Here is a 15,640-nt window from a genome sequence, read left to right on the forward strand (position 1 = left end):
GCCTGGTATATGATGCGGAATTCGGTGCCTTTGATCCTGCATGAGAATGCTCCATTTCAGATTCATTTGGGATTTTTTTTTTTCTGAATGATGAATCAGAAGCAAAACGAGAGACAGTTTTAACTGTGCCAAGATCCAACTAGCAGCAGCCTCTTAATGAAGTGAAGAACAGAGAACAGTTTTAACTGCGCCAAGATCCAACCAGTAGCAACCTCTTGAACCAGAGGATTTTATCTGTGTGCCATTAAAAAAGCTTCCAATTACGTACAAGCCATTAAAAAAATTGAGCTCTCACGAGTGCCATCGTTCTTAACTTCTTTGCTCTCCAAGCCATTCCGTCCGCTTTTCTATTTAACGGTATCAAACAGACAGGTGAAATGACCATTTTACCCTACAGTGGAGTCCGTTTGTCAACCACCCAAACTTTCTCTTTCTCTCTCTTTCTATTCTCTTTCCTGTGTACACGAAGGGCCGAGGGAGCTCTACGCTACGGCCTGGTTCTGCGCCCTCGTTGCCGTCCCGAGTTCTCGAGGTGGTGCGGCCGTAGGCTCGAACGCCGGCGTAACGAGGTCGCAGACGGTGGGGTTGGCTCCCGGCTTGGCGTGGCGGCGAGCCTCAGCGGTGCAGGAGGCCAAGGCCGAGGTCGACGGAGACGCGGAGACGCCAACGCCCAGAGCGATGAGCCCCGGCTCGCGTCCCCTCAACTGGCGATCGCGCGACACGGTAAGCACGAACACGAGAAGGCATCGCGCTGCTAACCCCGGCGACATCGCGCCGCTGCCAACGCCATTGCCGAAGCGCATGTTAACTGCTTCATGCTGCCTTGCATCGACGCGGCCGCTGCCGAGCATCGCATCGTGCCCGACTATGCTGCCGCTACCGGCCTAGATGGCCCTCCACAGGCGCAGCTGCTAGCTGTGCTCGAGTCGGCCATCGTCTTGCACGCGTCCTGGTAGAGCTCGCCGCAGCCACCGTCTCGTGCGCTCGGTGGAGATCACCCGCGCGCCGCGGATGCCGCCTCCCCGCACCCTCCTCCACTGCGGCTCCTCGGCGCAGCTCAAGTGGCTGAAGCCCCTGTACCTGATGCTCCGGCCACGCGCGGTGTACCTGGTGGACTTCGCGTGCTTCCGCACCGAATCCAACTGTCGCGTCCCGTTCGCGACGTTCTTGGAGCACTCCCGCGTGTGGCCAGGCTTCGACGAGCGCAGTGTCTGGTTCATGACGTGGCTGCTAGAGCGGTCTAGGCTCCTGGAGGGGGCGTGCCTGCCGTACGTGCAGCACTACATCCCGTCGTCGTGTGACCTCGAGTCCTCCAGCGCCGAGGCCGAGCTCGTCATCTTCTCCGCCATCGACGACCTGCTCGCCAAGAATGGCCGCCGCGAGCGCGCTTAGGGGGAGCTCCGCCCCAACCGCCACGGGTGCGCGTGGAGGACAACTCCGCCCCGGCCGCCCGTGGGCGCGGGCGCAGGCGCAGGCGAGCTCTGCTCGGCCGCCACGGGCGCGCGTGGGGAGGAGCTTCGCCCGGCCGCCGCGAGCGCGAGCGCGGGCGAGCGAGCTCCGCCCCGTTGTTGGCGCGGGCAAGCGAGCTCCACCCCGACATCGGCGCGGCGCAAGGCTAGCGTGCGGCGAGGAGGAAGGTGGAGCCGGGTCGCTGACAGTTTAGCCCCACTAGACAAAGAGAGAAAGAAGCAAGAGGATAGGACAAGAGAAGGGTATTTTGAACGTTTACACTGACTGGGCACATATATATATATATATAAATATATATATATATATATAAGGGTTGTCGTACGGTAAAAAAACAACCGGAATACAGACGGAATGGATTAGAGAGTGAACAAGTTGACTTTTGCGTAATTACAAACTTTTTTAATGGCACACCGGTAAAAAGCCTCGCTGAACTAACCAAAAGGAGACAGAAAAAAAGTCATCATCGTAACGAAGAATGAAGTAACCAGAGGACAGGACAGAGGAAGCAACCTTGACGTTTCACTTTCATCGTAATGAAGAATGAAGTAACCAGAGCATAAGCACACCATCAGTCAGGGGTGACTGTCGCAAACTAACAAAATTGATTTCCTCCCCACGCTAGTAATACCAGCACAGCGCAGCAATAGCAGCCGCCGCCGCCGCCGCCGCCTGTATGTACAACTGGACGCGCCACAAGCAGAAGGCCGGACAATTGAATCCACGGAGCAGAGCAACTCCGCTCCGCCTTGCTCGGACCAGACGACATCAGAGCGCGCAGCAGCAGGACGCCAGCCGGCTCCAGGCACTCCGCTCCGGCGCGCTCAACCTCAGGGGGCCACCTCCACCTCCACCTCCACCACCGGCACCTCTTGAGCGGGAGGAAGCTCAGTACTTCGCCAGCCACGAAAGCCGTCCGCGAGGAGGAGGAGCTCCCGGCGAGCGAGGTCGAGGAGCGCACGCACCGCGCGAAGGAGGAGCGGCGGCGCCGAGGAGGAGTGGCGGCGCGCGAGCGAGGAGGTGAGGAGCGCACCACCGCGCGGAGGTGACGCTAACCGAGAAGAGAGGCTGGCCCAAGCCCAGGCTCCACAACAACGGCCGAATGTGGCGTTTAACCCGGGCCAGGCTGCAACTGTACGGTTGGCCAGCCCAACCCAGGCCCTAGCCCCTTACACGCAATCAAACTAAGGACGCGTTTGGCGCTGCTCCCGGCGGCTCCGGCTCCTCACCTCGGATACTATAGCGACACTGTAACAGGAGCCGTTTCGGAAATCAAGGCGCAAAATGAACTGAAAAGAAGCCGAAAAAGGGAGGAGCCGGCGAAGCCACGATTTCGAGCTCCGCCGGCTCCGTGCTACAGTGCATGAACAGTACCAGAGCCGGAGCCCCCAGAGCTCCTCCAAACGGGTCCTAAAATTGGTTTCAGAAAACCAGGCTAAGTGCTGGTCACCTAACCAAACACACTCATAGAGGTGTACTGTGAATTTCTGTAATAGTGAAAAAGATTCACCACACAAGCAGCTCTAGTGGGAGGGGAAAGGGCATTCCCGGATTTTAATGTGCAAGATCACCACTCACCTTGGGGGAAGGAAAGGGCGCGGCGTTCCGTATCTAGAGCTGTCGGGTGTGCGCAAGCAGGGGCTGAGATAACTGAGGGCATGCTTGGTTTCCCGGCAAGGTTATCAGACCTCGCCTAGCTTCACTAGCACAGATAACAAATAGAACTTGCTAGGCGAAGACAACCATTTTGGCTCTTCTACACCAACAAAGAAAAGCTAGCTAGCATAGAAATCAAGATAAGCTGGCTATACATCCAAACAAGATGGTAAATCTAATTCCTAGCTCAGCAAGGTGATACAGTCCTTGGTAAAGGATCCAATCCAAGTATGCCCTGAGTGGCCGGCGCTAGGGATGGCGCGCCTGCTGCAGGTGCTTCTGGACGGAGAGGGAGACGTGTTTCCGTTCCACGCCTGGGACACCTTCCTTTCGTGGAGGTGTGGGGGCCCATACTACTTCGGGCCCAGATACAGATACTCGTAACTAGGGATGAAAACGGATCGAATATGTTTTCATATTTCTGTCCGGATTCAGATTCAAATACGGATAGTGTCAACTATGTCGAATATGATACGATTGGATATTGACATCATAAATATGCGATTTGAGTATTTGGATACGAATACGGTATCAGATGTTGGATATCCGGACTCAGATACGTAACCCCTCTAAACAGATTCGATTTTCAAATATGGTGGAAAAATATCCGTACCATTTTCATACCACTATACTCTCATTTTTCCGAACTCAGCCCAGCCCATTTGCCAGTGCCCGCAGCACACGACTTGGCGGCTCGCCTCCGCCGCGAACCGCAGCGTCTCCACCGATGGCGGAGGCGAACGTGGCGGCGGCGTCGCTCTTCGGCGCTGACAGCCGTCTCTGCTCCGCTGACATACTCGCGCCGCCTGAGGCTAGCGCTTTCTCCGCCTCACCCATTTCTTCGTCCGCGCCTTTTGTTGTGGTCACTGACGGGTCCTATTTCGTTGTCGATAGGTCCGGGCAAGGATCGAGGTTGCCGTGCTCAACTTCCTCGCCGCGCTCGCCTCCCCCTCCTCGCCGGCCATCTCCGTCCTCCCCCTGGTACGCCAGTTGCCAAACCGACTCCCCCACATTCCTCTCTTACTGCGGTGCGGTGATGGTTCTGCGTGCTTCACCCATGTGTATACGATCCCAGTTCACATGACCATGGCGAAATGTGTTGCGAATTGTATGTACACTGACCAATCCAGTGGGTAACAGTGCAAGTTGCAAAACATTCTGAATGAGTTGCTTTTCCCATGGCAGATTAGCCGGAGCTCTGCCAACTGCAGCCTGCGCAGCGGGTTGCTGAACGACGTTTCATCGGTTTATCTCTCACACACCGTCTGTAAGAGGTCTCTGATGCGCAATCCAAAGGCGTTTGTAAGAGGTTGCTATTTGTTCCTTCAGTACCACCGGACCGAAATTATCCTCAGCCATTTGTTCTGCTGCTAAAATAGCCGTTTATTGTTGGATAGTATGGAAGGTCATGGAGATGTGCTACAAGATCTTGGGGGAGGGGAAGCTGGTCCACCAACGGGAGTTGTTCTACAAGCTCCTGTCGGACTCACCCAAGTACTTCAGCTGTCAACGTCATGCCAACCAAGCCATTCAAGGTGGACAAAATTCCCCCAACCCATTTGATTCTTGTTTGACTAATGTGTAGTTTTGTAGTAATCAGTTTGGTCCCCTCTTCATGTGCAGATGTTGTTTCCTTGCTCCGGTGTACAAGGCAGAGCCTAGGAGTCATGGCATCAAGCAGAGGGGCACTGATTGGGCGCCTTGTGTTGCATGTGTGCTCCATGATATGTCAACATATGTCTTGACTATTGGAATTATCTGTTGAGGAAATACGTGATAAACTCTTGTTTATCTTTTCACAAAGCACCTAAACTGCATGTTTAAACTACCTTAGGAACCAGATGAAGAACAGATTGACTGCTCCATTCTTGGAGCTTCAGGGCATGCAATTACAGGGGACCTGAACCTGTTGAGCAAACTAAATTTGTCTTCAGATGCTCGGTATATCATTGTGGTGGAGAAGGTACCAATCTTACTGCCATAATCTAGTAATGATTTGTCTCTATAGTGTATCATTCTAGCTTATAGGTTACTTGTTTGAAATAGGATGCCATATTTCAGAGGCTGGCTGAAGATCGCTTGTATAATCAGCTCCCTTGTATCCTGATCACTGCCAAAGGATATCCTGATATTGCGACAAGGTTGTGCCTTTCTTTTTTCTTATGTAGGTTTTACTTGCTTATGTAATGGAGCAAATTTGCATCCAAATTCTTTATGATAATGTTGACAATATTTGGTTATCTGATGTATTTATCCCCTTTGTCTTTTGCTGTTACGATACAGATTTATCTTGCATCGACTTAGCCAGACATTTCCAAATATGCCGATTTTTGCATTAGTGGATTGGTTAAGCCCTCTCCTGTGCTCATCACTATATAGTATACCTGACTGATATCCTTTCAACCATATTAGATAGCATTGATTTGTTTTTTCAGGAACCCAGCAGGGCTTGCTATAATGTGCACTTACAAATATGGAAGCATATCAATGGGTCTGGAGTCATACAGATATGGTACTTTATTTGAGTGATCATCAGATCCTTATTCTGCGCATGTTGCTGAACCATGTGAATCTTGTTCTCCATTTTCAGCTTGCAACGTGAAATGGCTTGGGATGAGAGGAGATGATCTGCAGCTTATCCCTGAGAGTGCGTTTCAAGTGCTGAAGCCACGTGATTTGCAGATTGCCAAAAGCTTGCTGTCATCAAAGTTCCTACAGGTGTGTATTTGGCTTCTCAACTTTCAAGTAATGCTGTTGTGTCAGAAGCTGCAGTTTTCAAATTAGATAAAATTTTGGGAACATGGAGTCAAAAGTCAGCTATTTGTTTTTACATTTATCTTTGGGACCATGTACCTGCAGTATGAGAACCAACTGCGAGAATCTTGGGCAAAAGTAACCAGAAAAATTTCAACCTAGTGACCAATGAATGTTGCTAGTGCAGATTTTATATGAAACTCTTGCAATAAATCAACATGCATAATTCGCATGGCAAAATGTTAGTGTTGGACATGCAGCATGTATGAATTACCTGCGACCTCAATTTCATCAGGCATGGAAAAGCTTAATTGCCTGGAATCTAGTGTTTGTACCTGACCAATCTGAATATGGAACTAATACGCCCATGGCCAATAATAGAACATGTGTTATACATTAAGGATGACCTGATATCATTTAAATAATTAGTATTGTTCCCGGTAACCCTGATGCTTTTATCATTTGGCCTTGTGACACCATAAAATTTAGCTTAAGGCGCCTATATGATTTATGGTGGTTTTCGGCTGTAGGAGAGTCACAGAGCTGAGCTGACACTGATGGTGGAGAGGGGCAAGCGTGCAGACATCGAAGCTCTCTACTCCCATGGGTTCGATTACTTGGGGAAGTACATCGCGAGAAAGATTGTACAGGGCGATTACATCTGACGCTGCCGTGGGTGCTGTCTGTTTCTCTTCTTGTATTGACCGCTGGAATGTTAGCATGGTTGCATACTTGCATGTGCCAATGAGCTGCATGGACTATATAGTAAGCTATGTCCAATGCCTGTAGATTGAAACAATGATTGATACTGGAATGTACAATTGTACATAAATACAAAAGATTTGCTTCTTGTTGCTCTAGTCAAATATCGATCTTGATTACGGTTGGGGTCTGCCACCTTGCATGACCAGACCACCAAATAAACAAGTTCATTCTGGTGAAACCGTGGAATCCGAATGAAGAGGCCGCGATGTTCACTCATTGGCCACTGAATCACACGGGTTTTGAGTTCTGATCTGCAGTGCTGGGGCATGGTGCGGCTGATGCATCTGTGGATGGCAGCATGCAGCAGCAGCGATCCATTCATCGTTCTCCAGAAAGGTGCCGGTCCCAGGAAAGGAGTGGGCAGAATGGACCATGGTCCGTGGGGCCACCCTCGCGGCGCCACGTTTGGTGCCACGTCGGCGCTTCTCGCATGCACACATGCACATGTGTCGGAGCACCTGAGGTCGCCGACTCCGCCGCCCGCCACCAATGACTCGGACGACCCAGCAGCATTTCCGAGCATTCTGACATCCAAATCCAAGTTTTCATCCGGCCTCTGCTGCTGACATTTCCTATCCTGCCTCGCTCACTCGAGAATGAGCTAGCGTATCATCGATCGTGCCTGCTGTTACGTTACATACATACATATATATATACTTGTCCGAGCACTGAGCATACTCACTGACACACGCGCGTATACTGATGAGGCTGAGAGTTGTATACGTACTAGAGTCCTAATAAGTAGTATAGTATCATGGATCGATCAAGGAGGATGCTGTGCTGCGGCGGCGTTTCGATGTCCATGTCGTGCCCCGACGTGGTCACCATATGCGGCCTCTTCGCCGTGCAGTGCATCTACGGCCTCTACATGATGTTCCTCAGCGCCCTGCTCGCCGCCGGCGTCCCTTCCCTCTTCATCATCGTCGTCGCATGCGCCGCTTCCTCCATCGTGGTCGTCCCCTTCGCCCTCGCCCTCGAGAGGTATGTACGTCGTGTGTGGGTGGATGCGTGCGTCTCGATCTCTATGGCAGTGGCACGCGAACGTTTGGTTCATCAGCTCCTAGTTCTTTTAAATAAAAAACAAAATAATTTCTCGTTAGCCGGAGCTTTATTAAACGGGACTTTAAATTGTTGCTTGTTAATTAAGATTTAGCTGATTTAGTCCCTTCATGCATCGCCTTGACGTACTACAGGAAGAAATGGCCCAAAGTGTGGAGCCCCATGTTGGTTGTTCAGCTCATCATCATTTCACTAGGAGGGTGAGAGATCAATTTCCTCTGAAGTATATTTTTTATTTTTATTTTTTTAATACCTTTGTGCATGCCATGCTTGATTTCCCCAAAATAGCTTATACTGATTTGGCTTAGCCCCGTTCGTTTCGCTGAAATTTGGTTTATGCTAATGCTTATGTTGATTTGTTGTGAGTGGAAAATACCGTTCGTTCGCTGAAAATCATAACTAAAAGAGATATATATCCAGAAGTTATCTTTAGTCCTTGAAAGAGAGAAACTCAAATGAACGCTTGCAGTACTACAGTAGTAGTGGCATTTATCTGCTGTAAATATATGGCTTGGATGTTCGATTTGGTGGTGCATCGATCTAGACTCAGCATCCACAATTCATGGCTTCTTCTTGGTACCTTGTACATTATTAATCCCTCGGTGTGTATTACACTACTGGGTGGCCGATTCCAACATCTAGCAAACTGCTGCTAGGCACTTGATTAAACAAGTTTGAAGTTCCATCCCATATTGTGTAGGGTGTCAATATACCAAGTCATCATGATGCTCGGTGTCGCACGCACCTCGCCAGCGATCGCCTCCGCCATGCCTAATCTTTGCCCTGGCTTCATCTTCGTCATCGCAGCCTACCTGGGGTCAGTGTTGTACAGACTGAACTTTACTGAAACATGAACGTCAGTTCGCAAAATTAAACATGGATACATGTGCAGTCCTAAGTCCTAACTGTTGATGTGTTATTAGGTTTGAGAGGTTCGACTGGAAGTGCAAGTACACCGGAGCGAAGATCTTGGGCACTCTGGTGTGCCTCAGCGGGGCAATGTGCGTCAGCTTCCTGAAGAACCCCACTCCCAGCGTATCCGTTCCCGGCGATGATGAAGAGCTCTCAGATGGCAAAGGTAGGCACGATTGGATACTTGGATGTTTCTGTCTTCTGACTGGGGTCATAATCTTCGCCTGCAACACTGTTCTGCAGGTAATTAAGCAATAGTCACTGTCAGGGTCTGTAGAGTAAGCAATTCTTCTATGCGTCTGAATTATATTTCTAGCTGAATGTGGTGCTGCTGGTCTAGGCTGCAGCTCTGAAGAGATTCCCTGCACCGTTGTCTATCTGTTCCATCACCGCCATGATGGGGTCGATCTTCAGTGCTATCGTCCAGGTCTTGATGGAGGGGAAGCTCACTGCAGGGACCGCTGACAACCTCAGCAGGATCATTGGCGAAATTGTGCTTGTGGTACACATACACATCTATCTATATCTACTGAATTCAGACTTTCAGCACATGATATGCTACGTTCTTGTAACTTGAAGAACTGCAATGAAAGACTGAAGAAAGTGAAACGACTGCTTCTGCTACTGCAGGGAGGCGTGGTGATCGGCCTGTGCACGGCATTCCAGGTATCAAGCATTGGGCGCAAGGGGCCTGTACTCGTGTCCATGTTCAACCCATTTCAGACGGTCTTCTCGGCGTTCATCTCCTTCATTTTCTTCGGACAATGGATCGGCTTGGGATGGTAATGCACGCCAATTACAGGGATGCAATGCTGCTGCTTGCTCTGAATTCTGAGCCGAGTCCAACTAACCAGCACACTTATTTACACCTAATGATGTTCATATCGTTTCCTTGCTGCAGCTTTGTGGGGATTGTGCTCATGTTTGTTGGACTGTACGTGGTGCTGTGGGCGAAGAATAGGGAGGACAACATGTTTGCCGATCTGACAACACCGTCTGAAACTGGATGTGATATAGAGAGTTCACTGCTGCAATGATAAGTCAGGCAAAATCGTCTGACAGCGCTACCCCGGTGCAATCGTTTAGTGTAATTAAATTGCATCTGGATGTACATCTGATTTTGTTTGTGCTTGGAATCAAATATGCTTGGAATATCTTCTTTTTGGTTCTCTTTGCTGAACAGATCAAGGATCGTTGACAGTTTTGTCGGATTTGCTACAGTTCTTCCGTTTACCTGGTATAACTATCAAGTTGCCCCGGACAGTTTTGGGACGAAGTTAACACGCGCAACATATCATGTGTCGCGCGTCCTCGCCGGCGTCGTCCTCGCCCCCCCCCCCCCCCCCCCCCCCCCCCGCCCCCCGCCCCTGCTTCCACCACCCACAGCTGGTGGCTCCCACCGCCTCCCATGCCTTGCCCCGTCCTCCCCTAATTAGTAGCATCGTGACTCCTTAGTCACCCCCGTTCCGACCACCATCTCCCGCTGCCCGGCTGCTGTCTTGCCCGTCACCACCGTAAGTCACGACGTCCCCAAAGCCTCTTCTACAGTAGCCAGTGAGTGGATTCTCTAACCCCAAAACCCCCAACCCTTTCTTCTTCCCCCCGGCGAGCGTCGGCGGATGGGTCGCGCGGCTTTGTCGACCTTATTCATATTTTTTTCCCACTTTCTTTCTACTGCCACCACGTGCCCGCCAAATACTGGAGCACGTCATGTGTACAGCGCATTTGGCAAAACCAGATGACCCAAACAGGATGACCCTATCTTAGTATATTTCAGCATCAAACAGGAGCACTCGGCCAGGAGCCAGGGACCTTATGGGAAAAATGCACCTGGGGTTGGTCTAGCATCGTTTGGCCAGCTAGAGCGCATTCGATCGCTGCTGAGGTTAAGGAAGAACAATAATTTAGGGCTTGAAGAGAAAATTACGATATCGAATCCCCTCAATTAGCCATGGTCCTTTATATTTATATATAGGGTAAGAGGTTTATTTCTGAGCTAGAGTTAAGTACATCCTGATTTGCAATCTTAACCAACTCAAATGCAATTTGGACAGTTAAGGGTCACCCGGTTTTCACCCGTTTTATGAGGGGAGGTTCTCCCAAAGATCGTAATTCTCTTATTTGGGCTCTAAATTAAACGTTCCACGCATATATTTCGACCATCTCGACGAGACCTATATAACGGTGGAGTCCGATCACTAATTTCAAGCTTACCAAAACCGGACCACCTGGTTTGGAAAATCAGGTCACCTGTTTTTTTCCAGCTTACACAAAACTGCCAATTTTGGTCGCAAAAACTTTCGGCACAGCTGCAAGTTGATTCAACTCTCTGAGAGTTACTGAAACAGGAAGTGAGTAAAACACAATCAACTCCTATGCGAATCCTTGCAGGAAATGCTAAGAATTAATGAACCAAACACAAATTTTATACCTCTTGAAATGTTTCCATGTTGAAATGTTTCACATTGAAACATATTCATGTGAAGCAACTTAACAATTTGTTGCACTTGGCACCGCAAGATCGTACTTTATATATGACTCTCGTCTACAATATGGTATGTATTTGCACACGTTGAGATGACCATAGAAGTGGCTGGCACAGAGATTCACCAAAAGACACTCACGGAGCAAGCATTGAGGTGACCTCAGTGATCTCCACTATCGATTTGATATATCAGACGTTGATTTAGAATGCTACCTCTATTGAGGATGTTGTTTTGGTAGAGAATGCTTCTAATGATTAGCAAGTTGATACACATGTGACAATTAAGGAACCCATCATTCTTATAATCATCGACGATTGCCCTACCCATTCCAGGACCGAGGTCAACATAGAAGAGTCTCAGTTGATACGGGATCCAATGATAGAGGCAACTTCTCTTCTGACCACTCCATTTAGCTCACTACTGGAATCCACTAGTTTCGCCCTAGAGTGGAAATCCTAGGGAAAGGCACAAAAAATGGTAGGGAAACATGTCCCTAGGATTTTTGTGGGGAAAGCTTTCTAGAGGGGGGGGGGGGGGGGCAAAGATCTCGCATGCCCTCTTCCTATACATCCCACTTCTGCATTGACCACAACAACAAGACACAATGTAAGTCCTATGATAGATAAATGCTTCATCAGAGTGACCTCTTGCACAATGTAACGTGTTAAAAGATTTGAGCAATGCTGGTAATGATGGGAAGCTCAATGAGGATGAATGTAAGGCTATGCAGAATGCCTGAGACATGATGGTTGTGGTTTCTTTGTCCTTTCTTTAGGGGTTTGACTTTGTTGTGATTGTTTGGTTTGATCACGTTGAGAGAAAGTTGTTATTAGTATATTTGTATTAGTTAGTTGTTATGGCGCTGTTGCTACTAGTGTTGTTTTCTGTTGTATCCCCTTTGAGACCGTTGTTTGTCCAGTCTAGGCCGTCTTCTTTATTAATATAATTGGCAGCTCCCCTGCTTGATTTGTTAAAAAAACAATATGGCATGAGAAATGATTGAGTAAAGTATTGTATGAAGTGCTAGAAAGGAACATATAGTGAATTGGTGATAACAGACAAGTTAACAAACCATGTGCTCCTGCTTGACCCACAGAGAAAGTGCATCATGAGAAGGTCGTATCACATTCATAATATACTTGTTGACATCAAGAGTTCCCCCAAGCACTTCACAATGCATCAAATTATGCTTTCTCCAAGACAAAAAATGCTCCATGTGAAGTGCTTGAAGGGAACTCCTGGAGACACCAAGTGTGACTCTACTAACCTCTACCTTCCAATTCATTATTGACTTGGTGTGCAAATTGTCGAAGTGCCACCTAGAGTTCACCCAAACACTTCACTAGCTGCCTAAAGTAGGTCCACGTTGTGCATGGCCTAGCTGATGAAGTGTTTGGGAGGAACTCCGGGAAGCAACCGGCTACAAACTACGAAACCAACTATTTGGGCAAAAATGTTTGTTGGCATCAAGAGTTCCTCCAAACACTTCACATTGGTCTCAAGACTACATCCGCCAATGTGAAGTGCTTGAAGGGAACTCTTGATAACACCAAGCGTAATCCTCTTTATCAAGACATTTTACCGATCCACACATCTGTGAAATATTGCTGGGTAACACCTAGAGTTCCCCCAAACACTTCACATTGGTCTCAAGACTACATCTGCCAATGCAAAGCTCCATGTGAAGTGTTTGAAGGGAACTCCTGGTAACACCAAGCGTGACTCTCCTTATTCTCAATACATTTTTACTGTTCCACACACCTATGAGATATTGCTGGGTAACACCTAGAGTTCCCCCAAACACTTCACTAGCTAGCTAGGTAATCAGATACCACATTGTGCAAGGGCATACTATGGTCTAGCTTGTGAAGTGTTTGTAGGGAACTCCAGGGGACAACCAACCAAGAACTCCAAACCCTAAAACATGCGTTGGACTTCACCTATCTTGGACGATGAACATAGAGAGGTGGTGCCTGGTATTTATAAGATGGAAGAGCTGGCTTCTGGTCTCTGCATGCTCTCCATTATTCTTCCTCGTACGTGTACACGCCTGAAGGCACATGCATGCATTCGTTCTACGAGGAGCTAGTTTGAATGGATGCACCTGGCCGTGATTGCTGCAGGATTAATTCCGGAGGGAGGCCTAATAAGGAATCTCTGGTGGGCACGTGTGATATAGTGTTGTGAGAGCTTGATCGAATCCTAGAAAGTTCAATAGCTCATGGAGGGAACGTTGCTCCTGTTGTAACCACGCACAGTTCTTGCATATCCAAATGCACAAATAGATAGGAGATCCAAGAATTCATGTATCATTTCAATGCATCTGTGTCTTTCTCGAGTTTTATAATTCCGTTTTTTTACCCTTTCTTCGATCAGTTGAGTTTCCCATCACCTGAAGGCTCGCTCAGGCCTTAGAAATTGAATGTGACTGCAGTACTGGAAAACAATTCTTTTATTTAAATTGCGGTGGTCAGGATTTGGGCTCGAGGACTTTGATTCTAATGCCATATTAAGTTGTATGGGTCAACTAGTTTAACCTAAAAACTTACACTTACAAAAAAAGATGGACAATTCACCTATATACGTGCATGAGCTTACAAGCACAAACAAATTGGCCCTCCTTAGCACCAAACCCCTTATTTACTTGGATGCAGCAAGTTTTTTGCAGCATTTTGCTGTTCAGCAGGCTTTGATCACAAGTGAATACTAGGGGAATGTTCGTGCCCTTTATTCCCAAGTTAATTTGGGGTGTAGTGGTCAAGATAGTTACGTGCAAGGCATGAGGTACATGAGACTTCTAATGGCGCATTTGTGGATTAAATTTTTTTGGCGGTTTTTTGGCCTGATTTGTGATTTCTGGAGATGGCTCCTTTTTTCAGCCACCCCTAAAAATCCATTTGTAGTGTTGGCTCAAGTTCTTAGCCATCTCTACGGATTGTTGATTTGTAGAAATAGAAACGTAGAAGCAGCTGGACCAGCCGCCTTTATAAAGGCTTCCTAGCCTGCAAGCACACAAAAATCGCCTGACATGAGACTTCTAATGGCACCTTTATGGATTAAAACTTGCTATTTTTGGCCCGATTTGTGATTTTTTCAAGAGACGGTTCCTGTTTTCAACCACCCCTAGAAATCCATTTGTAGTGACGTTTCATGTTTTTAGCTGCCTCTATAAATTGTTGATGTGTAGAAATAAAAAAAGTAAGACGGCTACACCGCCGCCTTTATAAAGGCTTTCTAGCCGCCTATAAAAACTTTCTGTGGTAGTGCCAAGTTGTTTGGCTAATTATTAATTATGCAAGTAGTGATGGGTCTAACAAAATTTCACAATGTATCACAAATGTTTGGGAGATGGCTAAGGGGTTTTAGCAAGGTTTTGAATCCACTAATTTTGCTAGGAGCTGCTGCAACTCGTCGGTCACTTCGGTGTAGCGGGAATGATATTGTTTCCAAAAAGAAAAAAAAAATAGTTCAACTTTTGGTTAAGCACTGGCTAGATATCTAGGCTATTAAGTTGAAGCCGGCTTCACCGGATATGGTTATAGAAGTCTCACAATAGTTGGCGCATGTGGGTAAGGAGATGTCTTCTCTAAGACACATGGTGACTTTCTGGTTTACGAACTGATAGCCACTAGAATGTGTCCGAGGTTTTGTATCAACTTGAAGTAATGTTTTGTATCAACTGATAGACACATGGTGACTCCGATGTTTTGTATCAACTTGAAGTAATGTTTTTAAAATTTAATAAAAAGCTTCCTGTAACATTAGAAAAACCTGTCCAGGTTCAGTGTATATAATAATAAGTGACAAAGGAGATAAAGGTGTATACTGTCTCGAATATATAGCTGATCTGAAGAAAAGTTCCCAAACTCCATCGGCAAACAAGGCGTCCAGGTTCAACGCCTGGTGATGTTTTCCAACGTTACATATACAACATCTAGCGTTCACCATCAAATCAGGCATCAAGGCATCGGGATCGGGTAGAGAGAGAGAACGCATGCATGGATATCCATGTAAGAAGAAGAGAGAACATATCTCTTCATCAAGATTTCAAGAATGTAATCAACCCCGCATCTAGCCCGGGAGAACATTATCAGAGGATTCATTCCGATCCGCGCCCCCTATTTCACTTCTCGTTTTTTTATTCTGGATTATGATCTTATCATTTTTCAACACTTAATCAGTGGCGCTTGAGATCTCCTTTTTTTCTGTTTAAAAGATCAGCATTGTGACTAGCAATGATATGGTCACACGTGACAGTAACTGAACGCAAAGCGCTGAAGGGGTGAATGTATGCGATCTAATCACAGTGTTGCATGCCATTTTTATACGGAAGTGTCGGACGGACGCACGAGTCCAGGGCCTGCGGCGCCTGCTGCACGTCCACACGAGCGCCTACTGTACATACAGGTAGGGACCGCCCACGCCGCTCTCGTACGCTTTCCTGCTTCCCTTTCCTGCTTTCCGCGCCCCTCTCCTCACTATTGCTCCTTGCGCTTCCCAGCTGCGCCGCTCGCCTGCTTCCCGCGCGCACGCAGGGATCA

The 15,640-nt window shown here is 47.9% G+C and overlaps 3 protein-coding genes across 4 annotated transcripts; all 3 read left to right on the forward strand.

The window, feature by feature from the left end:
- The first annotated feature begins 1,011 nt into the window (after positions 1-1,011).
- On the forward strand, positions 1,012-1,392 carry LOC136469151 (3-ketoacyl-CoA synthase 6-like). The gene has a single exon (XM_066467461.1). It carries the CDS (start codon positions 1,012-1,014, stop codon positions 1,390-1,392), a length of 381 nt encoding a protein of 126 aa, XP_066323558.1.
- Positions 1,393-3,799: 2,407 nt separating this feature from the next.
- Positions 3,800-6,716, forward strand: LOC136472226 (meiotic recombination protein SPO11-2-like). Of its 2 annotated transcripts, none has more exons than XM_066469954.1 (11): positions 3,800-3,934; positions 4,018-4,104; positions 4,309-4,432; positions 4,521-4,658; positions 4,747-4,835; positions 4,958-5,086; positions 5,170-5,264; positions 5,407-5,469; positions 5,559-5,635; positions 5,714-5,841; positions 6,408-6,716. In XM_066469954.1, exons 1-11 carry the CDS (start codon positions 3,851-3,853, stop codon positions 6,540-6,542), a joined length of 1,149 nt encoding a protein of 382 aa, XP_066326051.1. In that variant the 5' UTR covers positions 3,800-3,850; the 3' UTR covers positions 6,543-6,716. The 2 variants fall into 2 exon arrangements, with proteins under 2 accessions (XP_066326051.1, XP_066326052.1); XM_066469955.1 differs by having other exon boundaries at positions 5,185-5,264.
- A 642-nt stretch (positions 6,717-7,358) lies between these two features.
- On the forward strand, positions 7,359-9,650 carry LOC136472227 (WAT1-related protein At5g47470-like). The gene is made up of 7 exons (XM_066469956.1): positions 7,359-7,623; positions 7,836-7,901; positions 8,402-8,518; positions 8,625-8,856; positions 8,954-9,115; positions 9,244-9,395; positions 9,515-9,650. The coding sequence occupies exons 1-7, from the start codon at positions 7,397-7,399 to the stop codon at positions 9,648-9,650; spliced, it is 1,092 nt and encodes a 363-aa protein (XP_066326053.1). The 5' UTR covers positions 7,359-7,396.
- Positions 9,651-15,640: the final 5,990 nt, after the last annotated feature.

The sequence above is a fragment of the Miscanthus floridulus genome, chromosome 8, assembly GCF_019320115.1.
Source record: "Miscanthus floridulus cultivar M001 chromosome 8, ASM1932011v1, whole genome shotgun sequence".
NCBI lineage: Eukaryota > Viridiplantae > Streptophyta > Magnoliopsida > Poales > Poaceae > Miscanthus > Miscanthus floridulus.